The following is a 19570-nucleotide window of genomic DNA, read 5'->3' as shown; positions in this document are numbered from 1 at the left end:
GCTCTGCGCACTTCTGCATGACCTGAATCTTCCACGATAAGAGATGAGAATGCATGTGTTGTTTGTGAAATTAAAATTTAAAAAGGCCAAAAATATTTCATGAGTCCTGACATCAACAATGTTCTGGACGGGGACTAATGAGAGCTAATAAACATGACACAAGACATTTTTAAACAAGAGAGGATGTTAAAAAATAATGACATGTGTTTCCTTATACTATAAAGTGTTGTCAAGTTGAATGTGGCTCACAGCAACCCCATGCACGGGATGGAGGAGAACTACTGCCCCACTGGGTTTCCTAGCTTGTCATCAATCAATAGGGGAGCTGGTAACCAGCGACAGTTCCTGACCATTGTGGGCTGACCATCTGGATTTTCGGGGGTTGCTGCTGACTAGCAGACACAGCCACCTGCGTGAAGTCACATGACTTCTTTACAGGAGCAGATCAACAGGTCTTTTCTCCCATGAAGCCACTTTCTGTTAGCCACCAAGTGCTTAACCACTGTGACACCAGGGTGCTTAAGCACTCTGCCACTTTCTGGTAGAAAGTAACACAGGCTGAATTTCAGTAGCCTTACGAAGAACTGTTAGAAAACATTTAGGAAACGTTCTCTTCTTTCGTCAACTTGCATCTGGATAACTACATGGGTGCTGAACCCAAAGCCCATGGGTTTCAGCCCTGGTGGCAGAGTGAGTAAGCACTGGACTAAAGAAATCATCAGGAGAAAGATGTGTGAGTCTCCGTCTATAAAGATTACAGCCTTGGAAACCCTCTAAGGCAGCTCTAGGCTGTCCTATGGGGTCACTAACAGCAGGAACCAACACAACGGCAAAGGGCTTGGTTCTTCTTTATTTTGGGGTTCTCTCACCTACTAGCAGGGTGATCTTGGGCATATTAAAAGATTGTGAAAAAAATGAATGAAAAGATAATGGAATTTTTCTGCTAATTTTTTGAAACCCCTTCATATAATCCATCTGTCTTAATTTTTTAACCCACAAAATGGGGATCATACCAGTCCCGAACTCACAGGAGAGCTGTGAGGATGAATAACTGGGATCACCCAAACGTCTTCCAATAGAGCCTACTGCAGAATGAAGCTTGTGTTGACTGTTCTGAATGGGAGATGCAAGCAACAAGAATAAATTCCAAGAACAGTTTTCTCAGGTGATGAGAAAAACAAAACAGAAAACAGTGGTAGAAATAGCAGCTTCATAAACTACTTATTAATTAGGTGTCTTCCAACTACAGAAACTATTGCCCTGAGATCATCTTGAAAACTTAAACCAAAAATACTCCTGAAGTCATCTTAAAACCAAACAATGGTTTTAGCTGAACTAGTGAAAAAGGTTTACCCTGAGCATTATGCTCGTTAAAAAACGATCTCATAGGAGCAAACTGATAACTGCAACTCGGAACTAGATGGAAACCTTGCGGGGCAGTGAGTTTATGCTAATGAGGGCAGGACAACTCAGAAAAGGAGTGTGAGAAAAGTTGCACAAGTTGAAAGATGCAATCCATAATGTTGAATTGCACATGCAGAAAGTGTCCGATTGACATTTTGCTCCATACATTCTCAAAAACAATAAAATGAAATTTTAAGAAAAAACAAAACAAAAAGATGTTTTCTATGGAAGCACTTTTCACAATAACCAAAAGGTAGAAGCAACCTAAATGTCCATCAATAGGTGAATGGATAAATAAGATGCAGCATCTCCAGAGAACACTGAGGCAGACTGACTAACTTGGAAGCAGCTTTCCTCTGTCCAACAGGGTCACTGTGACTCGGAATCGTCTTGATGGCTGTGGGATGGCCCCAGCATGGAATGTGACTCAGTCATAAGGAGAAAGGGCGTCTGGGTGCAGACTGTATTGTCAATGAAGATGGAAAACGTGAGGCTGCTGAGTCAAAGACATCAAACAGGAAAAGAAAGACATGAAATGTCCAGAACAAACAAATGCACAGAGACACAAGTTTATTAGGGGTTACCTGCGGCAGAGGGAGAAAAAAAAGTTGTTTTCTTCTTTGGCAAATTAGTAATTTGAAAATCTACTGACCTGGAGAATTTCTCTCTTGTAATAGTCCAAAACTTTTTGTTTGAGTCCACTGTTACACACGGACTGGAGGCAAACAAGTCTCAACACCTTGATCAAGGGGTGCTTTTGGGCGATACAATCCTCAATGTAGTTGTTGATCTGGACACAAAGAAAAGGGCCCAGGTGGCTCAGTGGGTTAAATACAAGAGCTAGTCACGGCTGGCTGCTCCCATAAAGACTGTCAGTCTCAGAAACCCTAAGGAGCAGTTCCACTCTATCCTATAGGGTCATTCTGAGTTGGAACTGACTTGGCACTGGGTTTGTTGTTTGCTTTTTTAAAAAAGACACAGAAAATATCCACTTACTAAGCACTTGGTTTGGGGACCAAAGAACAATACTTCATGGCTACTATTATTTTTCAAACATATGAGGATCAGATGGGGGATAGTTTTTAAATTGTCACATTTTCCGGGCTCTGCTGGCACAACAGTTAAGCACTTGGCTGCTAACTTAAGGTTGGAGGTTCAAATCCACCCAGAGGCTTGGAGAGGGAAAGATCTGGTGACCAGCTCTGGTCAAGACAGCTTTGGGGTAGCTCTACTCGGACATACAGGTCACTGTTGCCCAACAATTAAGTGCTCCCCAAACAAATTGCTCCTTCAGCCCTGCCCCTGTCCTCCCCCGACCCCAAACTCCCAGTAACCAGGCCAAGTCTCACAGGAACGTAGGCCCAGCAAGGATCTCATCGATCACACAAGTCAAATGACTGCCCCCACACGTCTCTCCACGGGAAACCTCCTAAGTGCTTCCCAAGTGTTCGGGCACTGAGTGACCCAGTGGATTTCAATAATACCAGCAATTTATCATACAGAAATCGGACTTTTAATTGTCCCCAGTAGTCGGGAATCTCCATAAACTTATTAATTTGCATGCCAAATTCTCTCAACAAGTAACTTTCTCAATTTATGTATTATAGTCCTTCAAGAGCTGTGATTTCAGGACTGGCTCTCACCTATCACAAAAACTGCCTTGCAGAGAATAAGGTTAAATGCTTGTGATGTGAGAAAAATCTCTATTTTCACAATTGCTCTGAAAAATATTTAGACAAGGCACAGGAATGTAAGCAATTACTTTAGGCTACAAGTTTATGTTTGCAAAACTATCAATTACTTGTCAGAGCTGTTCTACGTCCACGTACCTTATCAGTGTCTATTCCAGACATAAACTCCTGCTCCACTGTTAATTTATCAAAGAAGTCTTCAGAAGCTAAAATACAATCAGCACATTTGCAACTTAGATACAATATAAATGTGAATTTCCTTTAATAGTGTACTTACAGATATGTTTTTATACAAAGAGCATAATTTAGAGACACAATATGCACAGAATTAGCAAGCAAAAGTTCACACCATTACCTACAAAAAACCCCACAAATTCTTCCAGAACAGATGATAAGTTTATAAGCTTTGAACTCATACCCTGGATTTAGAGATGGTCAATGATTGTACCCCTTTGCTGTACTTAGGGTCCAAATATAGAGCTCAGAATTGGGCAGAATGAGCCTCAGTATCAATACAAGCTATTGTCCCAAGAACATTTCATTTCTGGCATTAGATTCAATCTAGTTTCAATGGATTTCTTCTCTATTCACATGAAACCCAGGGATTGATTTGCCCACATTGTGTTTCATCTAAGATTTGAAGCACAATTCATAAAGCAGACATCAGACAACCTCTTGCTCTGCTTTTATGGCCTGGGTTTTAATGAACTGGCACCTGGTTTCATACACATTTTCTGAACTCTGTCAAGATACTCGACATATGCTCTCTGTAACAATTCTGTGGAAAGCTTTTAAGGGGACAGGGGAAGACTCTCTCGAAACATCACATTTCTCCCTGAGTGGCGCAAGTGGCCAATGTGCCAGCTGCTAACTGAAAGGTTGAGCATCTGAGTCCACTCAAAGGCACTTTAGAAGGAAATCCCTGGTGATTCACTTTATGAAAAATCAGCCACTGAAACCTATGGAGCAGAGGACGCCTATGACACACATGGGTGCGCCATGCGTCAGTCAACTCCACAGCACCTGGCTTTAAAAATTAACAACAGAAAAAAAAACACTAGAAGAAACTAATCACTCTGCGTTATGGCAGTAGGCTTATGTATACGTTTTTGTCTTTTCTCTATATTCTAAGCACTTTGTCATATGGTTAAATTATTTTATTAATGGAAAAAATTGAGTAAACAAAAAAATTGAACATTAAAAACTATCAGTACAAAACATTATCACTGAGAAGGATACCTAGTACAGGTACCCCCTGCTTTCCACAAGTTTGCTGTATGTCACTAGCAGATCTGTTAGTTCCTGTTTGTGCTGATAGAAGACTGAAGGTTTTCACTAACTGAAAGTAATCTAAAGGGCAAAGAGCGAAGCTAGCATTCAGCACGTCTGCTGTGCAGCAAGCTGTTTAAGAGGCATCACGCACCCCAGCAGTGAAGTGGTACCACCAAGCTCCTTCCCATGGAGCTACACACAGCACTGAACACTGCGTGTAAAGTTTGGTGTGTTATTTGGTATGACTTGGTGGGTTATTTTCTGGAATGCAGGAATGCTCAGAAAATGTCCCTGTATACATGAATGGCAATAGTGTCTTCACTTGACACCATTTCAGCATATAAAAGGTTTGCTAGGAATGTTCTGTTTACAGATCGCGTGGGACACCGACATGAAGACAGTACGGATTTCCCCATACAGGTATCATGGAGCCAATAACCAACGTGTCCGACTCCAGATGAAAACAAGTGTTCCAGAACATACTCACTGGTCACATCTTTGATTAACTCGGCGATGGACGTGTGGTTTGCGAGGGAGCCCCTTGCAGCCTGCATATGGGGCAGCTGGGAAACAAACTGCTTGATCTCCCCAACCGTTTTAGCGTTGTGCCTCTCCTGCAATGGGTCAGACAGGGAAGAATTATGTGCATTTTTCACAGGATGTGTACATTTAACCTAGGCGTGGCATTGTAGGATAAGCACTGGACTGCTATTCAAAAGGTCAGCAGTTCAAACCCACCAACCTCTCCTTGGAAACCCTATACAGGATTGCTGTGAGCTGACACTGACTCCATGGCACTCAACAATGTGAAATGAAAGGAGCCCTAGTGGAGCGGTAGGTTAAGAGCTGGGCTATAATTCGTAATGTCAGTGGTTCTAAGTCACCACCTGCTCTGTGGGAGAAAGATGAGGCGGTCTGCTCCTTTCAAGATTTACAGCCTGTCACTGTGAGTCAGAACCGAGTTGATGGCAGGGGGCTTACTGTGAAAGGAAGAATGGAATACAAATAATCAAGCCAAACCCAGATCTGACATTACATATACAGAGGGGCATCAGAAAGTTCGGGATGAAATTCCCTTATCATTCAATTCCATCTTTCCAGGAACTCTTTGAAACCCTCTCATTTAGAGAAAGATAGGAGTTGAGTATATACCTGAAAGCAGAGCTTGTGGAGCTAGTTTGCTACATCACCTTAGACAAGAGCCAGTCTGATGCCAACCTTCCTGGACACTGGCTTATCCTTTGTGACTGGTTATTCTGTGGGTGTGAGTATTTGGGGAAGACCCATCAAAACCAAACAGTCACCCAGTAGCTGCTGACTCACAACAACCCTGTAAGACAGAGGAGGGTTTACGAGGCTGTAATCTTTAAGAAGTCCTGGTATGGTGCTGTAGGATAAGCACTGAACTGCTAACGGCAAGTCGGTGGTTCAATGCTCCTTGGAACTTCTATACAGAGTCACTATGAGTCAGAAATGATCCTACGGCACTTAACAACAACAATCTTTAAGAAGGTCGGCTGCCCTGTCTTTCTCCCACATAGCGACTAGAGGGTTTGAACCACCAACCTTTTGGTTAGCAGCCCAACACTTAACCCACTGCATCACTAAGGTTTCTTTGGTGGAAGATTGTTGTTCTGAGGTATTATCGAGTCAGTGTCGACTCAGAGATACTCTGTGTCCAACTGAGCGGAACATTGCCGGGTCCAGTGCCACCGTCACAATGTTTGCTACGCTTGAGTCCACTGCCGCCGCCACTGGGTCTACCCATTTCCTTGCAGCTCTTCCTCTTTTTCACCAACCTTCTACTTTACCGAGTCTGATGTACTTCTCCAGAGACGGAGCCCTCCTAATAATATGTACAAAGTATGAGAGATGAAGTCTCGCCATCCTAGCTTCTAAGGAACATTCTGGATACACTTCTTCCAACACAGATTTGTTTGTTCTTCTAGAAGTCTATGGTATTTTTAATATTCTTCTCCAAAACTGTAAGTTGAATGCATCTATAATCTTTCTTATTCACTGTCCAACTTTCACATGCTTCTGAGGCAAGTAAAAATACCATGGATTGGGTCAAGAATACTTTAGTTCTCAAACTGATCTTTTTATTCTGGAACATTTTAAAGAGGTGTTTTGTAGCAGATATGCCTAATGCAATAAGTCACTGGATTTCCTGACTGCTGTTTCCAAGAGTATTGATTGTGGATCTACGCAAAATGATGCAATTGACAACTTCAATTCTTTTCCCCTTTATCATCATGTTGTTTATTGGCCCAGATGTATGGATCTTTGTTTTCTGTAACATTGAGACTCAGTCCACATTGAAGGCTGTAGTCTTTGGTCTTCAAGTCCTCTTTGCTTTCAGAGAGTAAGGTTGTATCATCTGCAAATCGCAGGTTGTTCATGAGTCTTCCTCCAATCCTGATTTTACATTCTTCATGTAATCCAGTTTCTCGAATTACTTGCTCACCATACAGACTGAGTAAGTATACTGAAAGAATACAACCCTGGAGGACACCTTTCCTGATTTTAAACCATTCAGTATTCCCTTGTTCTATACTAACATCTGCCTCTCTGTCTATATACAGGTTTCTCATGAGCACAATTAAGTGTTCTTCACAATGTTTTTGTAGTTTGTTGAGGTCCACACAGTCAAAAGTCTTTGCATAGTCAATAAAACACAAGTAAACATCTTTCTGATATCCTCTGCATTCAACCAAGATAGAGCTGACATTAAATATTATATCCCTAGTTCCACATCCTCTTTTGAATCCAGTTTGAATTTCTGGCAGTGTACTGTTGTGTACTGTTGTAATCATTTTTGACTCATATGAAGCAAAATTTTACTTGCATGTGATATTAATGATACTGCTCGATGATTTCCACATTCCAGTGGGTCACCTCTCTTTGGAATAGGCACAAATATGGATCTCTTCCAATTGGATGGCCAGGTAGCTGTCTTCCAAATTTCTTGGCATAGATAAGTGAGTGCTTGCAGTGCTTCATCTAGTTTGTTGAAAGAGATCAATTTGTATCCATCAATTCCTGGAGCCTCGCTGTCCCCCCGTGCTTCAGTACCACTGGTTCTAATAACATGCTATCCCGTGAAATGGTTGAACAGCAATCATTGCTTTTTGGTACAGTGATTCTGTGTGTTCCTTCCATCTTCTTTTGATGCTTTCTGCATCATTCAGTATTTTGCCCAGAGAATCCTTCAGTATTTCAAGTTGAGGCTTGAATTTTTTCCTTGGTTTTTCTGTTTGAGAAATGCTGAGTGTGTTCTTCCCTTTTGGCTTGCACATTTCATTATAATACTTTGTCTTCTCAAGCTGTCCTTTGAAGTTTTCTGTTCAGTTCTTTTACTTCACTTCCTCAGTTTGTGTTAACATGTCTGTGCTCAACAGCAAGTTTCAGAGTCTCTTCTGACATCCATTTTGATATTTTCTTTCTTGCCTGTCTTTTACATTACCTTTCGCTATCTTCCTGTATGATGTTTTTTATGTCATCTCACGACTCTTCTGGTCTTTGGTCATTAGTGTCTAATGCATCAAATATGTTATTGAGACAATGTCAAAATTCAGGTGGGATATATTCAAGGTCCTATTTTGGCTCTCATGGAATTGTTTTATTTTCCTTCAGCTTCAGTCTAAACTTGCACATGAGCAATTAATGGTCAGTTCCACAGTCAGCCCTGGCCTTGCTTTGGCTGATGATACTGAGCTTCTCTATTGTCTCTTCTTACAGATGTAATCAATTTGATTGCTGTGTATTCCACCTGGTAAGGTCCAGATATAGAGTCATCTTTTGTTTTCCTAAAAAGGCATTTACACCCATGTAAACTATCACCAGGCTGCAAATCCGGCAGTTCTAGCTCACCAGCTGCTCCTCGGAAACTCTATACAGGGTCACTATGGGTCGGAACTGACTCGATGGCACTTAACAACAACAACAAACTATCACTCAATTCACAATAAAAACTTAAAAAAAAAAAAAGGCACTTACAATTGAACACCTTGCAAACTGCAGCATCATTTCTGTCACCAAGGCCACAGTTTCCAACTACGGAGCCTTGTTGTTTCCAAGTTTCATAGTTCAATCACCAGTAATGATCAGTGTATCTTGATTGCATGTTTGATCAATTTCAGACTAAAGAAGTTGGGATAACTCTGAATTTCATTATCACTGGCTTTAGTGGTTGGTGCATAAATTTGAATAGTGATACTAACTTGTCTTCCTTGTAGATGTACAGACACTATTCTATCATAGACAGTGTTGTATTTCAAGATAGATCTTGAAATGTTATTTTTGATGATGAATGCAATGCTTTTCTTCTTCAGTTTGTCATTTCCAGCATAATAAGCCATGATTGTTGGATTCAAAATAGGATATCAATCTTTAGGCTTTCCATTTTATTTTTGATGATTTCCAATTTTCATATATATATATAGTCCTGGTGTGGTGCTGTGGGTTAATGCACCAGACTGCTAAGCCATTTGAACTACAAAGTCGGTGGTTCAACCTCACCAGCTGCTCCTCGGAAACCCTATTCACAGTCACTATGGGTCAGAATCCACTCAACGACATTTAACAACAACATACATATATAAACTTCAGACATTCCATGTCCTGATTATTAATGGATGTCTGCAGCTGTTTCTCCTGATTTTGACTTCTGCTCTATTAGCACAAAAAGGTCCCTACAGCTTTACTCCATTCATGTCATTACGATCAAGCTACTTTTCAGTCGCATTTAGAACACACTAGGAATTGTCTTCCAAACTGAGGGTCTCATCTTCTGGCACTATATCTGACAGTATTCTACTGCTATTCATAATGGTTTCCTTTTCCAGCACTATATGTGACAATGTTCTGTTGCTATTCCTAAGGTTTTCAGTGACTAAATACTGGAAGTAGTCCACCTCTCCGTCTTCCTAGTCTGTCTTAGTTTGGAAGCTCTGCTGCAACCTATCCACTGTGGGCAAACTTGCTGCTCTTTAAAATACCAGCAGCATAGCTTTCAGCATCACAGCACCACACAAGCCACCACAATGCGACAAATCAACAGACGAGTGGTGGTTGTGGGGATTATCAGTAAGTAAAGAAAAAAGTTCTGAACAAAAAAACTGAAAAGAAAGAAAAACACCATGAACGGGAAACATGGAAAAGCAGGGAAATTTTTTTCCTCTGCAACAACAACAAAAATCCATTCTTGCTGTGGAACCTAAAGTGTTAAATACTGTCCATAAGTGAGCTTCACTTAGAGATGAGAAAACATTTTTTTAGTGTGTGGAAAATGTGATGCTTTTAGTCAAAAATATTTCCAGAGATACGTGACATCCATTAACAAATACGATTCCTGAGAAAGACAAAATCTTGAAGTACATACTCGGTGGCAGGCAAATGAGTTTCCAAAATGTCCCTCTGCTTGCTCTGCCGCTATCCATATTTGCTACGCTTGAGTAGCAAATGGGATCGTTTTCTGGACATGCACCACCCACGCCTTCTTTGTCTTTGGAGCCTAGGAGCTCTGTTAACCTGACCCCCGTGGGTGACCCTTCAAATCTGTTTGGGAAGAAGTACAGCCAGAGTGCTCTTTAGAAGCAAGAAGGCGAGCCTGTGTCTCATTCACTTTGACTGTGTGATCAGGAGGCATCAGGCCCCAGAGCAGGACATCACATTGGCTAAAGCAGACGGTCTGTTGAAAAAGAGGCAGGTCCCCAACAAGACGGACTGGCACAGTGGCTGCAGCAATGGGCTCAAACACAGGAAGGACAGTGAGGAGGGCTCGGGGCTGGGCAGTTTCCTTCTGGTGTGCACGGGATAGCTTTGAGTCAAAGCCAATTCAACAGCATCTAACAGACTCTATTTGTTTCCAAAGTTGAAGTCGTCCTACTTTATCCTTGTAGTGAATTCCCATGCTTCAGAACCAAGCTTACGTGGGAATACGCTGGATAAACGGGCAAGAAGAGGCAGGAGGGTGATAATGAAGGCGTCTGTGGAGAGGCACTGTCCTGCTGGGGATGCCAACCTCATTATCACCTGCCACCCCAGCAGGGTTCCCAGCCACTGTCCTGTTCTCTAAACATGGATCTCTCCCCACAGACCGCAAGGATGCTTTCTTTACACCATAGCTGGTTGGCTTCCTTGTCAGTGAGGTAGGAAATAGCTTAAAAGAAGGCAAACAAAAATATACCAGGATAACTTGTAAACTGCAAAATTAAAAAAAAATAAAGGAGCTACACCTAATACCACATCTTTTGGTCATGGGTCTGGAGAAAACTCTGAACAGAAAACTTGGGGACCTTCAATACTTATTTAGGGTAAGAGAAGGAACCCTGCATGATCAGTGGTGGGTGATCTGAACTCACCAGCTGCTCAGGGGGAGAAAAGACCTGGCTATTTGCTCGCTTACAGATCTCAGCTTAAGAAATCCTCTGGGGCAGATCTTCTTTGTCCTCTAGGGTTGCTAGGAGTCAGAATCCACAGGAAGGCACACAACCTTGGGACGAGAAAGGTCTCTGGGTGATGTAAACAGTTTGTTTGGCTACTGGTTGGTGTTTTGAACCTGCGGAAAAAAGGTCTGGTGACCTGCTTCCATAAAGACCACACCCACTGGACACCCCCTGGAGCTCAGCTCTGCTCTGACACATAAGGGGTTGTCACAGTTGGAGCTGAGGCAAAGGCAGCTGGTTTGGTTTGATGAGAAAGGGCGGCTTCACTCAAAGCCTGCTCACTGCGTGCTCTCAGTGGGGTGGGCAGGCTAGCCTGTGACAACCACTACACGTCTCACCTCAAAGCCTGCTCACTGCGTGCTCTCAGTGGGGTGGGCAGGCTAGCCTGTGACAACCACTACACATCTCACCTCAAAGGCTGCTGAAATGACTTTTGCTTTCTTGCTTAGCACGGAGCCCACGGCGTTGAAGTTCTTATCTCGGATCTCGGCATACAGCTCCTCCGCAGAGTTCAGCTGCAGCTTCTTAGCTTCTGTAGGAAGATCCTTACCACTCTCACCCTGCTTCTTAGGGGTGAATTTTTCTGGCGGTAACTTCACATAACCTGCACAACAGTGGGTGGGTGGGGGGAAAGTTTGTGTGTGTGGTTACTGGGAGGAGCAATCCAGGGACCACACAAAGCAGAACTGTTCAACTCAGGTTAAAAACAAAACAAAGAATTGTGTATGGTACTGGGCTTGTTCCATGGTCAAAGAACAGAACGGAGTGCTTACTTAACATTAGTGTCCTCACAAAGAACAGAACGGAGTGCTTACTTAACATTAGTGTCGTCACAAAAAACAGAATGGAGTGCTTATTTAATATAAGTGTCGTCATCCTATTTTTTAATGTAAGAAGAAAGGCCTGGCGATCTCCTTCTGAAAAATCCGTCAATGAAAACTACGGATCATAAGGGTCAGATCAGCAATGGATCATGGGGATGCCATAGACATAAGCAGCGTTTAATTCTGTTGTGTATGAGACCACCATGAATTGGAAGCCCGCTCAATGGCAGCGAACTACAACTAAGACTATCTCGTTATAGGGCACCTACATGGATCCCTTGTATGATGCTGTAGGATATGCACTGGACTGCCAACCACAAGGCTGGCAATTCAAACCCACCAGTCGCTCTTTGGAAACCCTATACAGGGTCACTGTGAGTCGGACCCAACTCAGCAGCACTTAACAACAACATATATGGCTCACTACCAAACCCAGAGGAGCTTTGGTAGCGTAGTGGTTACGAATCGGGCTGCAAACCGCAAGGTCAGCAGTTCAAAACTACCAGCTGTTCCATAGGAGAAAGATGAGTCTTTCTGCTCCTGTAAAGATTTACAGCCTCGGAAACCCTGTATAGGGTCGCTATGAGTCGGAACCGACTCCACGGCACATCACCACCACCTCCACCAAACCCAAACCAAACCCATTGCCATCAATTCCGTTCTAACTCATGGTAACCCTACACAGAGTTTCAGACTAAATCTTTATGGGTGTAGACAGCCTCATCCCTCTCCCACACAGTGGATGGTGGGTTTGAACTGCCGATCTTTTGGTTAGGATCCCAATGTTTAATGCACAGCAAGCACTACAAGGGCTCCTTCGTCCCCCCTTTGTGTGGGTTTTCAGTGCCTTCAAGTCAGTTCCTACTCATAGCGACCCTGTGTAGGGTTTCCAAGGAGAGCTGGTGAGTTTGAACCACCAACCTGTGGTTCACAGTCCACACCAGTAGTCCACGTTCTCCCTATTGCAGCCAAAATGACCTATTTTTAAGTTCTGTTTACCATTTGAACTGCCCACCTGTGGTCAGCAGCCCAACGTTTACTGCACCACGCACAAGGCCTCCCCCACTACAGCACTGTCTAATTCCTGTGGCACTGTGGGCTCGTGTACTGGACTGTAAGGTCAGTGTAAAGTGCAAGGTCAGCAGTTCAAGCTCACCAGTCACTCTTTGGAAACCCAATACAGGGTCACTATGAGTCAAAACCAACTCAATGGCACTTAACGACAACAACGTTATCTTTTTGATGATGAGTCCTGGTGTGGTGCTGTGGGTTAATGCACCAGACTACAAAGCCGTTTAAACTGCAAGGTTGGTGGTTCAAGCTCACGAACTGCTCGTCAGAAACCCTATACAGGGTCGCTATGGGTCGGAATTGACTCGACGGCACTTAACAACAACAACAACAACAATCCAGATCTCAGCTGTGGATCAACACTATGGATCACAATGGATCTGCAAGTGATCACAGGTTCAGGACCAGCCTGTGTTTCATTCCATTGTGCGTGTAGTTGCTGTAACTACAGAGGCTGAATGCACAGCACAGAACTCAGCATCATTACACACACAGACACACATATCTGCAGAGATCTGGGGTGGCTGCAGGATTAGCTCTGGACTGCTAACCACAAGGTTGACGGTTCAAGCCTACCAGCTGCTCCTTAGAAACCCCATACAAGGGCTGTATGAGCTGGAATCGACACGATGACACGTAAAAGTATGTTGCATAAAACTCACAGTTTGAAGTAACCTGGATATGAGTTTTCTCATGTCCCACCATTATCACTTTCATGGGTGCATTCTATTTGGTCATGTCCCCAGTCATTTGGATTTAGAATATTTCAGTAAATGAGCAGTGATACACAATTTTATGCAACATTTACCCCTTTTGGAATGACTCCTCAAGGGATATTCTTTGGATTTTGCTACACCAAGAATCAGAAAATTTCGATAGGTTGCCAATTTTTTTTTTTAAAAAAGAGTTTATGTTAACATATGCTTTGAAATCATTAGAAACCAACTCTTTAGGTTTAAATAATGCTTAACCACACAACATAAAAATGGTCTCCTCCAAAGTAAAGGATCTTATCAGATTGTTGTTGTCCTTAAGTGCCACTGAGTCCATTCCAACTCAGTGACCCTGCTTAAGGTTTCTGAGGCGTGGCTGGTAGGTCTGAACCACCAACCTTGTGGCTAAGCTCACAGTTCAATGTTTTCTCCTACAGCACTCCACCAGGACCTTTCTTATTAGACTACCTGTTAGTGAAAGCAGAGGTCATTGTACTTACTATTCTGAATGCCATAAATTTCATCAATGAGCCCTTCATATGTAAGCTGGGTAGCTAGAGGTGTTAACAAGTCCACATTTCGATCGAGCAGCAAGAGGTTATCAAACACAGGAAATATTGAATTTTGGCTTCCTGTAAATTCTCTCTTCATTCTGATCATCATATTGGCCACTTGCTAGAAACAAAAACAATTAGATTAGGTAGGGCCCTCCGGAAACTAGTAGATTTTAAAATTGGGTTAAAAACAGAAAGATAACCACAAAAGTGAAAAGAGGAGAAAAGCTGTGGGCCAGTGCCTCCGAAAAGGATTAAGCAGCCACTGGGAAGTATTTATACCATAGTCAATGGCAGCCACCATTCCCAACGAGCCATCAAGCCAGACACGTGTTTCTAAAGCCCCCCACTCCTTCCCTGTTTTGGGGTCAAGGTGTCCTCCCTTCACCCCCAGAAGACCCCCACCCTTCTTACCCGTGCACACTCCCCTTTCCCAAAGATCTGGGGGATGGTCCCATACAGAGCCTGCAGGGTCATGAGCCCCTTTGCGGCGTGGTAGAGGCTTGTCTGGTCGCTCTCCAGGTAGCACTCCTGCAGGGAGGAAAGACCAGTTACCTGCAGGCTGGTGGACAGCTACCAGCTCAGGGCCAGCCAGGGGCCCGCCCTGGCTCCCAGAACCAGGAGGTGGGAAGCGGGGTCTCAAGTCCATTCACACAGATGTCTTTCTAAACCATGGGGCCAGAGCTGTAGCACCGCGACCAATGGTGAGCCCCCTGACTCTCCCGAGGCAGAGCTGGGGGCTCTGAAGGAGGGTGCTCACACTTATTTATACCAGCTCAGTTCATCAGCTCCTGACTGAAACTGGGATTAGTAAAGGCTTACACTGAGGAGGGGGAGGGGGCGCTAATTCATGGTGGTGAATGTGAACTTGGGTAGCATATTTTGGAAAGGCCAAGTGCCCACACACATGGGAATGCAGTCATTTTTGTGAACCCAGTGTATCAGCTGACTGTTGAACAACATGGGTTTGAACTGGGCAGAGAGAGCTTAAAGGCAGACTGTTTCCCATTTGTCACTGAGGTGAGCTTAAGTGTTGCCAGTGTCCACACAGGATGCTAATCATCTCCCTGTGAGCTGCTGGTTTCTCTGGTAACTGCTAGCTAGCCCCTTCCCCTTCCATCCATCCTCATTGGAGAGATGCTATGCAGAGAGCGGTATTAGCAGATACTGGTAACACTCAAGTTCACCAGAATAGCAGCAGGGAAAAATCCACATAAACGTGAGCCCATGCAGGTCAAACCAGTGTCATCCCAGAGTCAACAGCAAATTATAACATGGATTTTATACTGCACAGGGGGAGTGGGGAGCTTTAACCCTTAAGAGTTGGCACCCTTAACCCTGCCTTGTTACATGTGGCACCTTTTGCAACATGTACAAAAAAATGAGGCGGAGTTTACATACAGTGGTTTTCCACAGAGACAAATGAGGTCTGCAATATACTGATCATTGCTATTCAGCTTTCAACCAAGCAGATGTCTGACCCCTACATTTTGCACAGGAAGATGACAGAAATGGTCACATTCATGCCCTGAAGGCACGGCAAGACCTAGAGGTGCCTCCTGATGCTAAGAAACACTAAAAGTTATGCACAGCGTTTATAAACACACAAAGAACATCCCTTCCCAAACTATTCCCTAGAGAAAATCTTTAAAGAGAACTGAAATCAACCATCATGAAGCGCTGACAACTGGGAGGCAGGCTTGCAGTGTATACCCTTTGGTTGGTTGATGATGCGTGGAGGGGATTGTAACCATGGCAATGAAACCATATACTATAGAATGAATGTAAAGCTAATGTTCTCCCATGTAAACTATCACATAACTCAAAATAAAACATTAAAAAAAAAAAAACCCATGAAAGCAGTACAACCAAAAAAAAAAAACCAAAAACCAGAGGGAATGGAAGCAAATGTTGTGGAATGATGATGCATGGAGGGGACTGTAATCACTGCAATGAAATGAAATACGATAGGATGATGGTAAAGCTGATGTTCTCCCATGTAAACTATCACTCAATTCACAATTAAAAACAAAACAAAACCGACAATGGATGGAATACACAGGAAAAAAACAAATGGTACTGGATATTCACATGCAGAAAAAATGCATCAGGATGCATACCTCACACCATGTGCAAACTAACTCTAATGTTTCAAAGTCCTAAATTTTCAAGCAAAAACGAAATAATTCCTGAAAGGTAACCTAGTGTCAAAACTATGGAAGCTAATTTTTGGTACAAATAGTCTATCAAACAAAACTACAAGTGCTTGAATGACAGAAGATAAATTAGATAAATGGGACTTCTTTAAAATTAAATATTTCATCAAAAGATTTTAGTTAGAGAGTGTGATATATTGAATTATTAAAAAACAAAACAACACTCAGGGAAGCAGCAGTCAAGAGATCAGACGACGTATTGCACGGGGCAAATCTGCTGCACGAGACCTTTTTAAAGTGTTGAAGAGCAGAGATGTCAGTTTGAGGACTAAAGGTGCACCTGACCCAAGCCATGGTATTTTCAATAACCTCATATGCATGCGAAAGCTGGACAGTAAATAAGGAAGACCGTAGAAGAATTGATTCATTTGAATTATAGTGTTGGAGGAGAATATTGAAAGTGCCACGGGCTGCCAAAAGAACAAACAGACCTTTGTTGCAAGAAGTGTAGCCAGAGTGCTCCTTGGATGCTAGGATGGCCAAACTTCATTTCTTATACTTTGGATATATTGTCTGGAGGGACTAGTCACTGGAGGAGGGGATCATGTTTGGTACAGTGGAGGGTCAGAGAAAAAGAGGAAGACCCCCAATGAGAGGGGCTGGCAGAGTGGCAGCAGCGAAGGGCTTAAATGTAGAAATGATGTGAGGTTGGCCCAGGACCAGGCAGTGTTTCATTCTATTGTGCATAGGGTCGCTATGAGTTGGTACTGACTCGATGGCACTTAACAACAATTACAACAATTAAGTGCCATCCAATCAAACTCAGAGACCCTGTATAGCGTTTCTAAGGCGTAGCTGGGGGGTTTGAACCTTGACCTTGTGGCTAGCAGTCCAATGCTTATCCGATAGCACTATAGCAGGACTCCTCCCGAAAGAACAGTTTAGCCTAGTTAGAAAAGAAAGCCGACATGGAGACCTATATTTTTTTAAGGAATTTTTGTGACTAAATTGACAACAGAAACTCCCAAGGGCAAATGAGAAGCTTTGCCAGACAGTAAGACTGGGTTAGTAATGGTGAAATCTTTTGGGAAAGTTGAAAAGGTTGGAGCACCTGAAAAAACGCAATCAGTATCAATGAACTGTACATGCAGAAATTGGTGACGTGGTCTATGTATTGTTGTTGAGAGATGCTGTTCACGTTGCTTACAATTCACACAACTCCGTCCATGTACGACAGCACGAACCCCTGCCAGGTGCTGGTCCAGCCGCACCATCTGGTATGTTTCAGACCACGCTGCAGCCACTCTGTCTACCCGACTTGTTAAAGGTCTTCGTCTTGTTCACTGACCCTGTACTCTGCTGGTAAACTTTCACCGAAAGAGTGACCATAACCCAAAATGGGGGAGGGGCAGGGCTACAAAGGCAAGAAGCGACTGACTTACAAGCTTTCAAGAGGGAGCCTAGATCCAGAGGGCATGGAGGAAGGTAGAATCTCCACTGAGCAGTGTCTAATCTGTCTAGGTGGGGTTGATGAAAGGAGATGCGGATAGGTCTCTTGTGATACAATAGTGAATAATTGTTATCAGGACTGATTGTGAGGGTTGGAAATGTAAAGGTAGACGTTTTGTAGCAAAAGGAGGGGAGTGATTGACTTTGCAGTCCAGGAGCGGAGGTCCCTGGGACCATCAAGGGAGAAGAGCGGAGTGAGGGACCCTACCCAGAGAAGCAGTGACACCAGAGATGGAGGCAGAGACGGTGATGTGGAGAGACAGAATGGCTGGGGACTTTAGACCCAGAGAGGGAAGAGGGCTATGTACTGACAACCAGGGAGCAGGCTTGCAGGGTATACCCTTTGGTTGGTTGATGATGCATGGAGGAGATTGTAACCATGGCAATGAAACGATATACGATAGGATGAATGTAAAGCTAATGTCCTCCCATGTAAATTGTCACATAATTCACAATAAAACATTAAAAAAAGTGAACATAAAATAGGTAAATAAACCAAGCACACACAAAGAAGTGAAACCACCTCAATTCCATTAGAAACCAGGACTGCAATGAACATTAGATTGGAGTTCTTCGCTTCACCGTTTAGGCAAAATTCTTGATTTCTAATTCATTAATCTGCAGTGAACATACAAAGCAAAGGGCTTGTAATTCTCCAGAGAAAATAATTCCAAGTTTCTTGGCAAATGATCACTAAAATGAACAAGGAAGCCTTCTTCTGGCCAGGTTCTGCCAGGCCCGGACAAGTATGTCTCTGCTGCTGCCAAACGACATTAATTACACAGATGTGAATTAGCGACATAAAATGTGTACCACCCTATAAAGACATGTGATAAAGCAAATACAGCAAAATGTTCCAGACAGGGTCCAAGTAGTGGGTATACGAGCACCCAAGGAATAATCCTGTCCACTTCTGTATGTCTGAAAAGTTTTCATATTAAATGCAGGGGGAGAAGTCTACACCCTCACTGGACGACATGGAAAATACAAAACAGAAAAGCTCCCAACATCCCAGAAGAGAGGAAAAGCTGTCAGTTATACAACTGAGCACTGGTAACCTCCAAATGGGAGCCCTGGTGTGGCGCTGTGGGTTAATGCACTGCACTGCAAGGTCAGATGGAAACACAAGGTTGGCGGTTCAAACTCACCAGCTGCTTCTCGGAAACCCTATACAGGGTCACTATGAGTCAGAACTGACTCCACAGCACTTAACGACAACAACGCCCCAAATAACTCTTGTTTCAAGGCAGCAATCATTGTAATGACATATTGGGGAGAAAAAGCTTCAAGTAATCTCATGTAACACAGCCACCCACTGCTATCAACTCGATTCTGACTCACACTGACCCTGGAGGACAGAGAACAGCGGCCCTAGGGGGTTTCCAAGGCCTCACATCTTACCGGGAGCAGAGTGCTGCATCTTTCTCCCTAGAAACAGCTGGTGTTAACTTGCAGTTGGCAGTCCACTGCTTATACTATAGCGCCACACCAGGGCTCTCTACGACTACACTGTTGTTGTGTGCTGTCGAGTGCGTTCCAACTTACAGCGACCCTATAAAAGGTTTCTGAGAGCAGCTGGTGGGTTTGAACTGCCGGCCTTCTGGTTAGCAGTCCAGTGTTTATCCTACTGCTCCCCACCAGGGCTGAGGCTACTATACTAGTGGGCCTCAAAAGTTCCAGTCTCCAGAACAGCAAGTTCGGCATCATAAAACCACACATCAAAAAAGGAACTATTGAGAACAAACAAGATGGCGGATCGGGTGGACGTATAGCAGAGAGCTCCGCCAACAACAACACAGAATACCTGACCAAGCAGGTTCAGGGGCTGGTCCCAGAACTCTGAACCGCATATAAAGGAATACTTAGAAGGTTGGAAGGCTCACAGCTGGGGGAATCTGTGGCAGAAGCAAGAAATCTATTGCTTTCT

General features: G+C 43.5%; 1 protein-coding gene across 1 annotated transcript in view; it reads right to left on the bottom strand.

Annotated features, from left to right (window-relative positions):
• VPS33A (vacuolar protein sorting 33 homolog A (S. cerevisiae)) overlaps positions 1–19570 on the bottom strand; it is a 50959-nt gene that overhangs the window by 6621 nt on the left and 24768 nt on the right. The window contains exons 5-10 of the mRNA XM_006865487.1: positions 14393–14509; positions 13925–14099; positions 11227–11420; positions 4855–4981; positions 3234–3301; positions 2057–2194 (exon numbers count right to left, since the gene is read on the bottom strand). Coding sequence (XP_006865549.1) covers positions 2057–2194; positions 3234–3301; positions 4855–4981; positions 11227–11420; positions 13925–14099; positions 14393–14509 — 819 coding nt within the window. The remainder of the gene's footprint in view (positions 1–2056; positions 2195–3233; positions 3302–4854; positions 4982–11226; positions 11421–13924; positions 14100–14392; positions 14510–19570) is intronic.

This window comes from Chrysochloris asiatica, unplaced genomic scaffold, assembly GCF_000296735.1.
Source record: "Chrysochloris asiatica unplaced genomic scaffold, ChrAsi1.0 scaffold00078, whole genome shotgun sequence".
Lineage (NCBI taxonomy): Eukaryota > Metazoa > Chordata > Mammalia > Afrosoricida > Chrysochloridae > Chrysochloris > Chrysochloris asiatica.
Note: the sequence above shows the minus strand (reverse complement) of the source record. Positions and strands in the feature narration are given on the sequence as shown.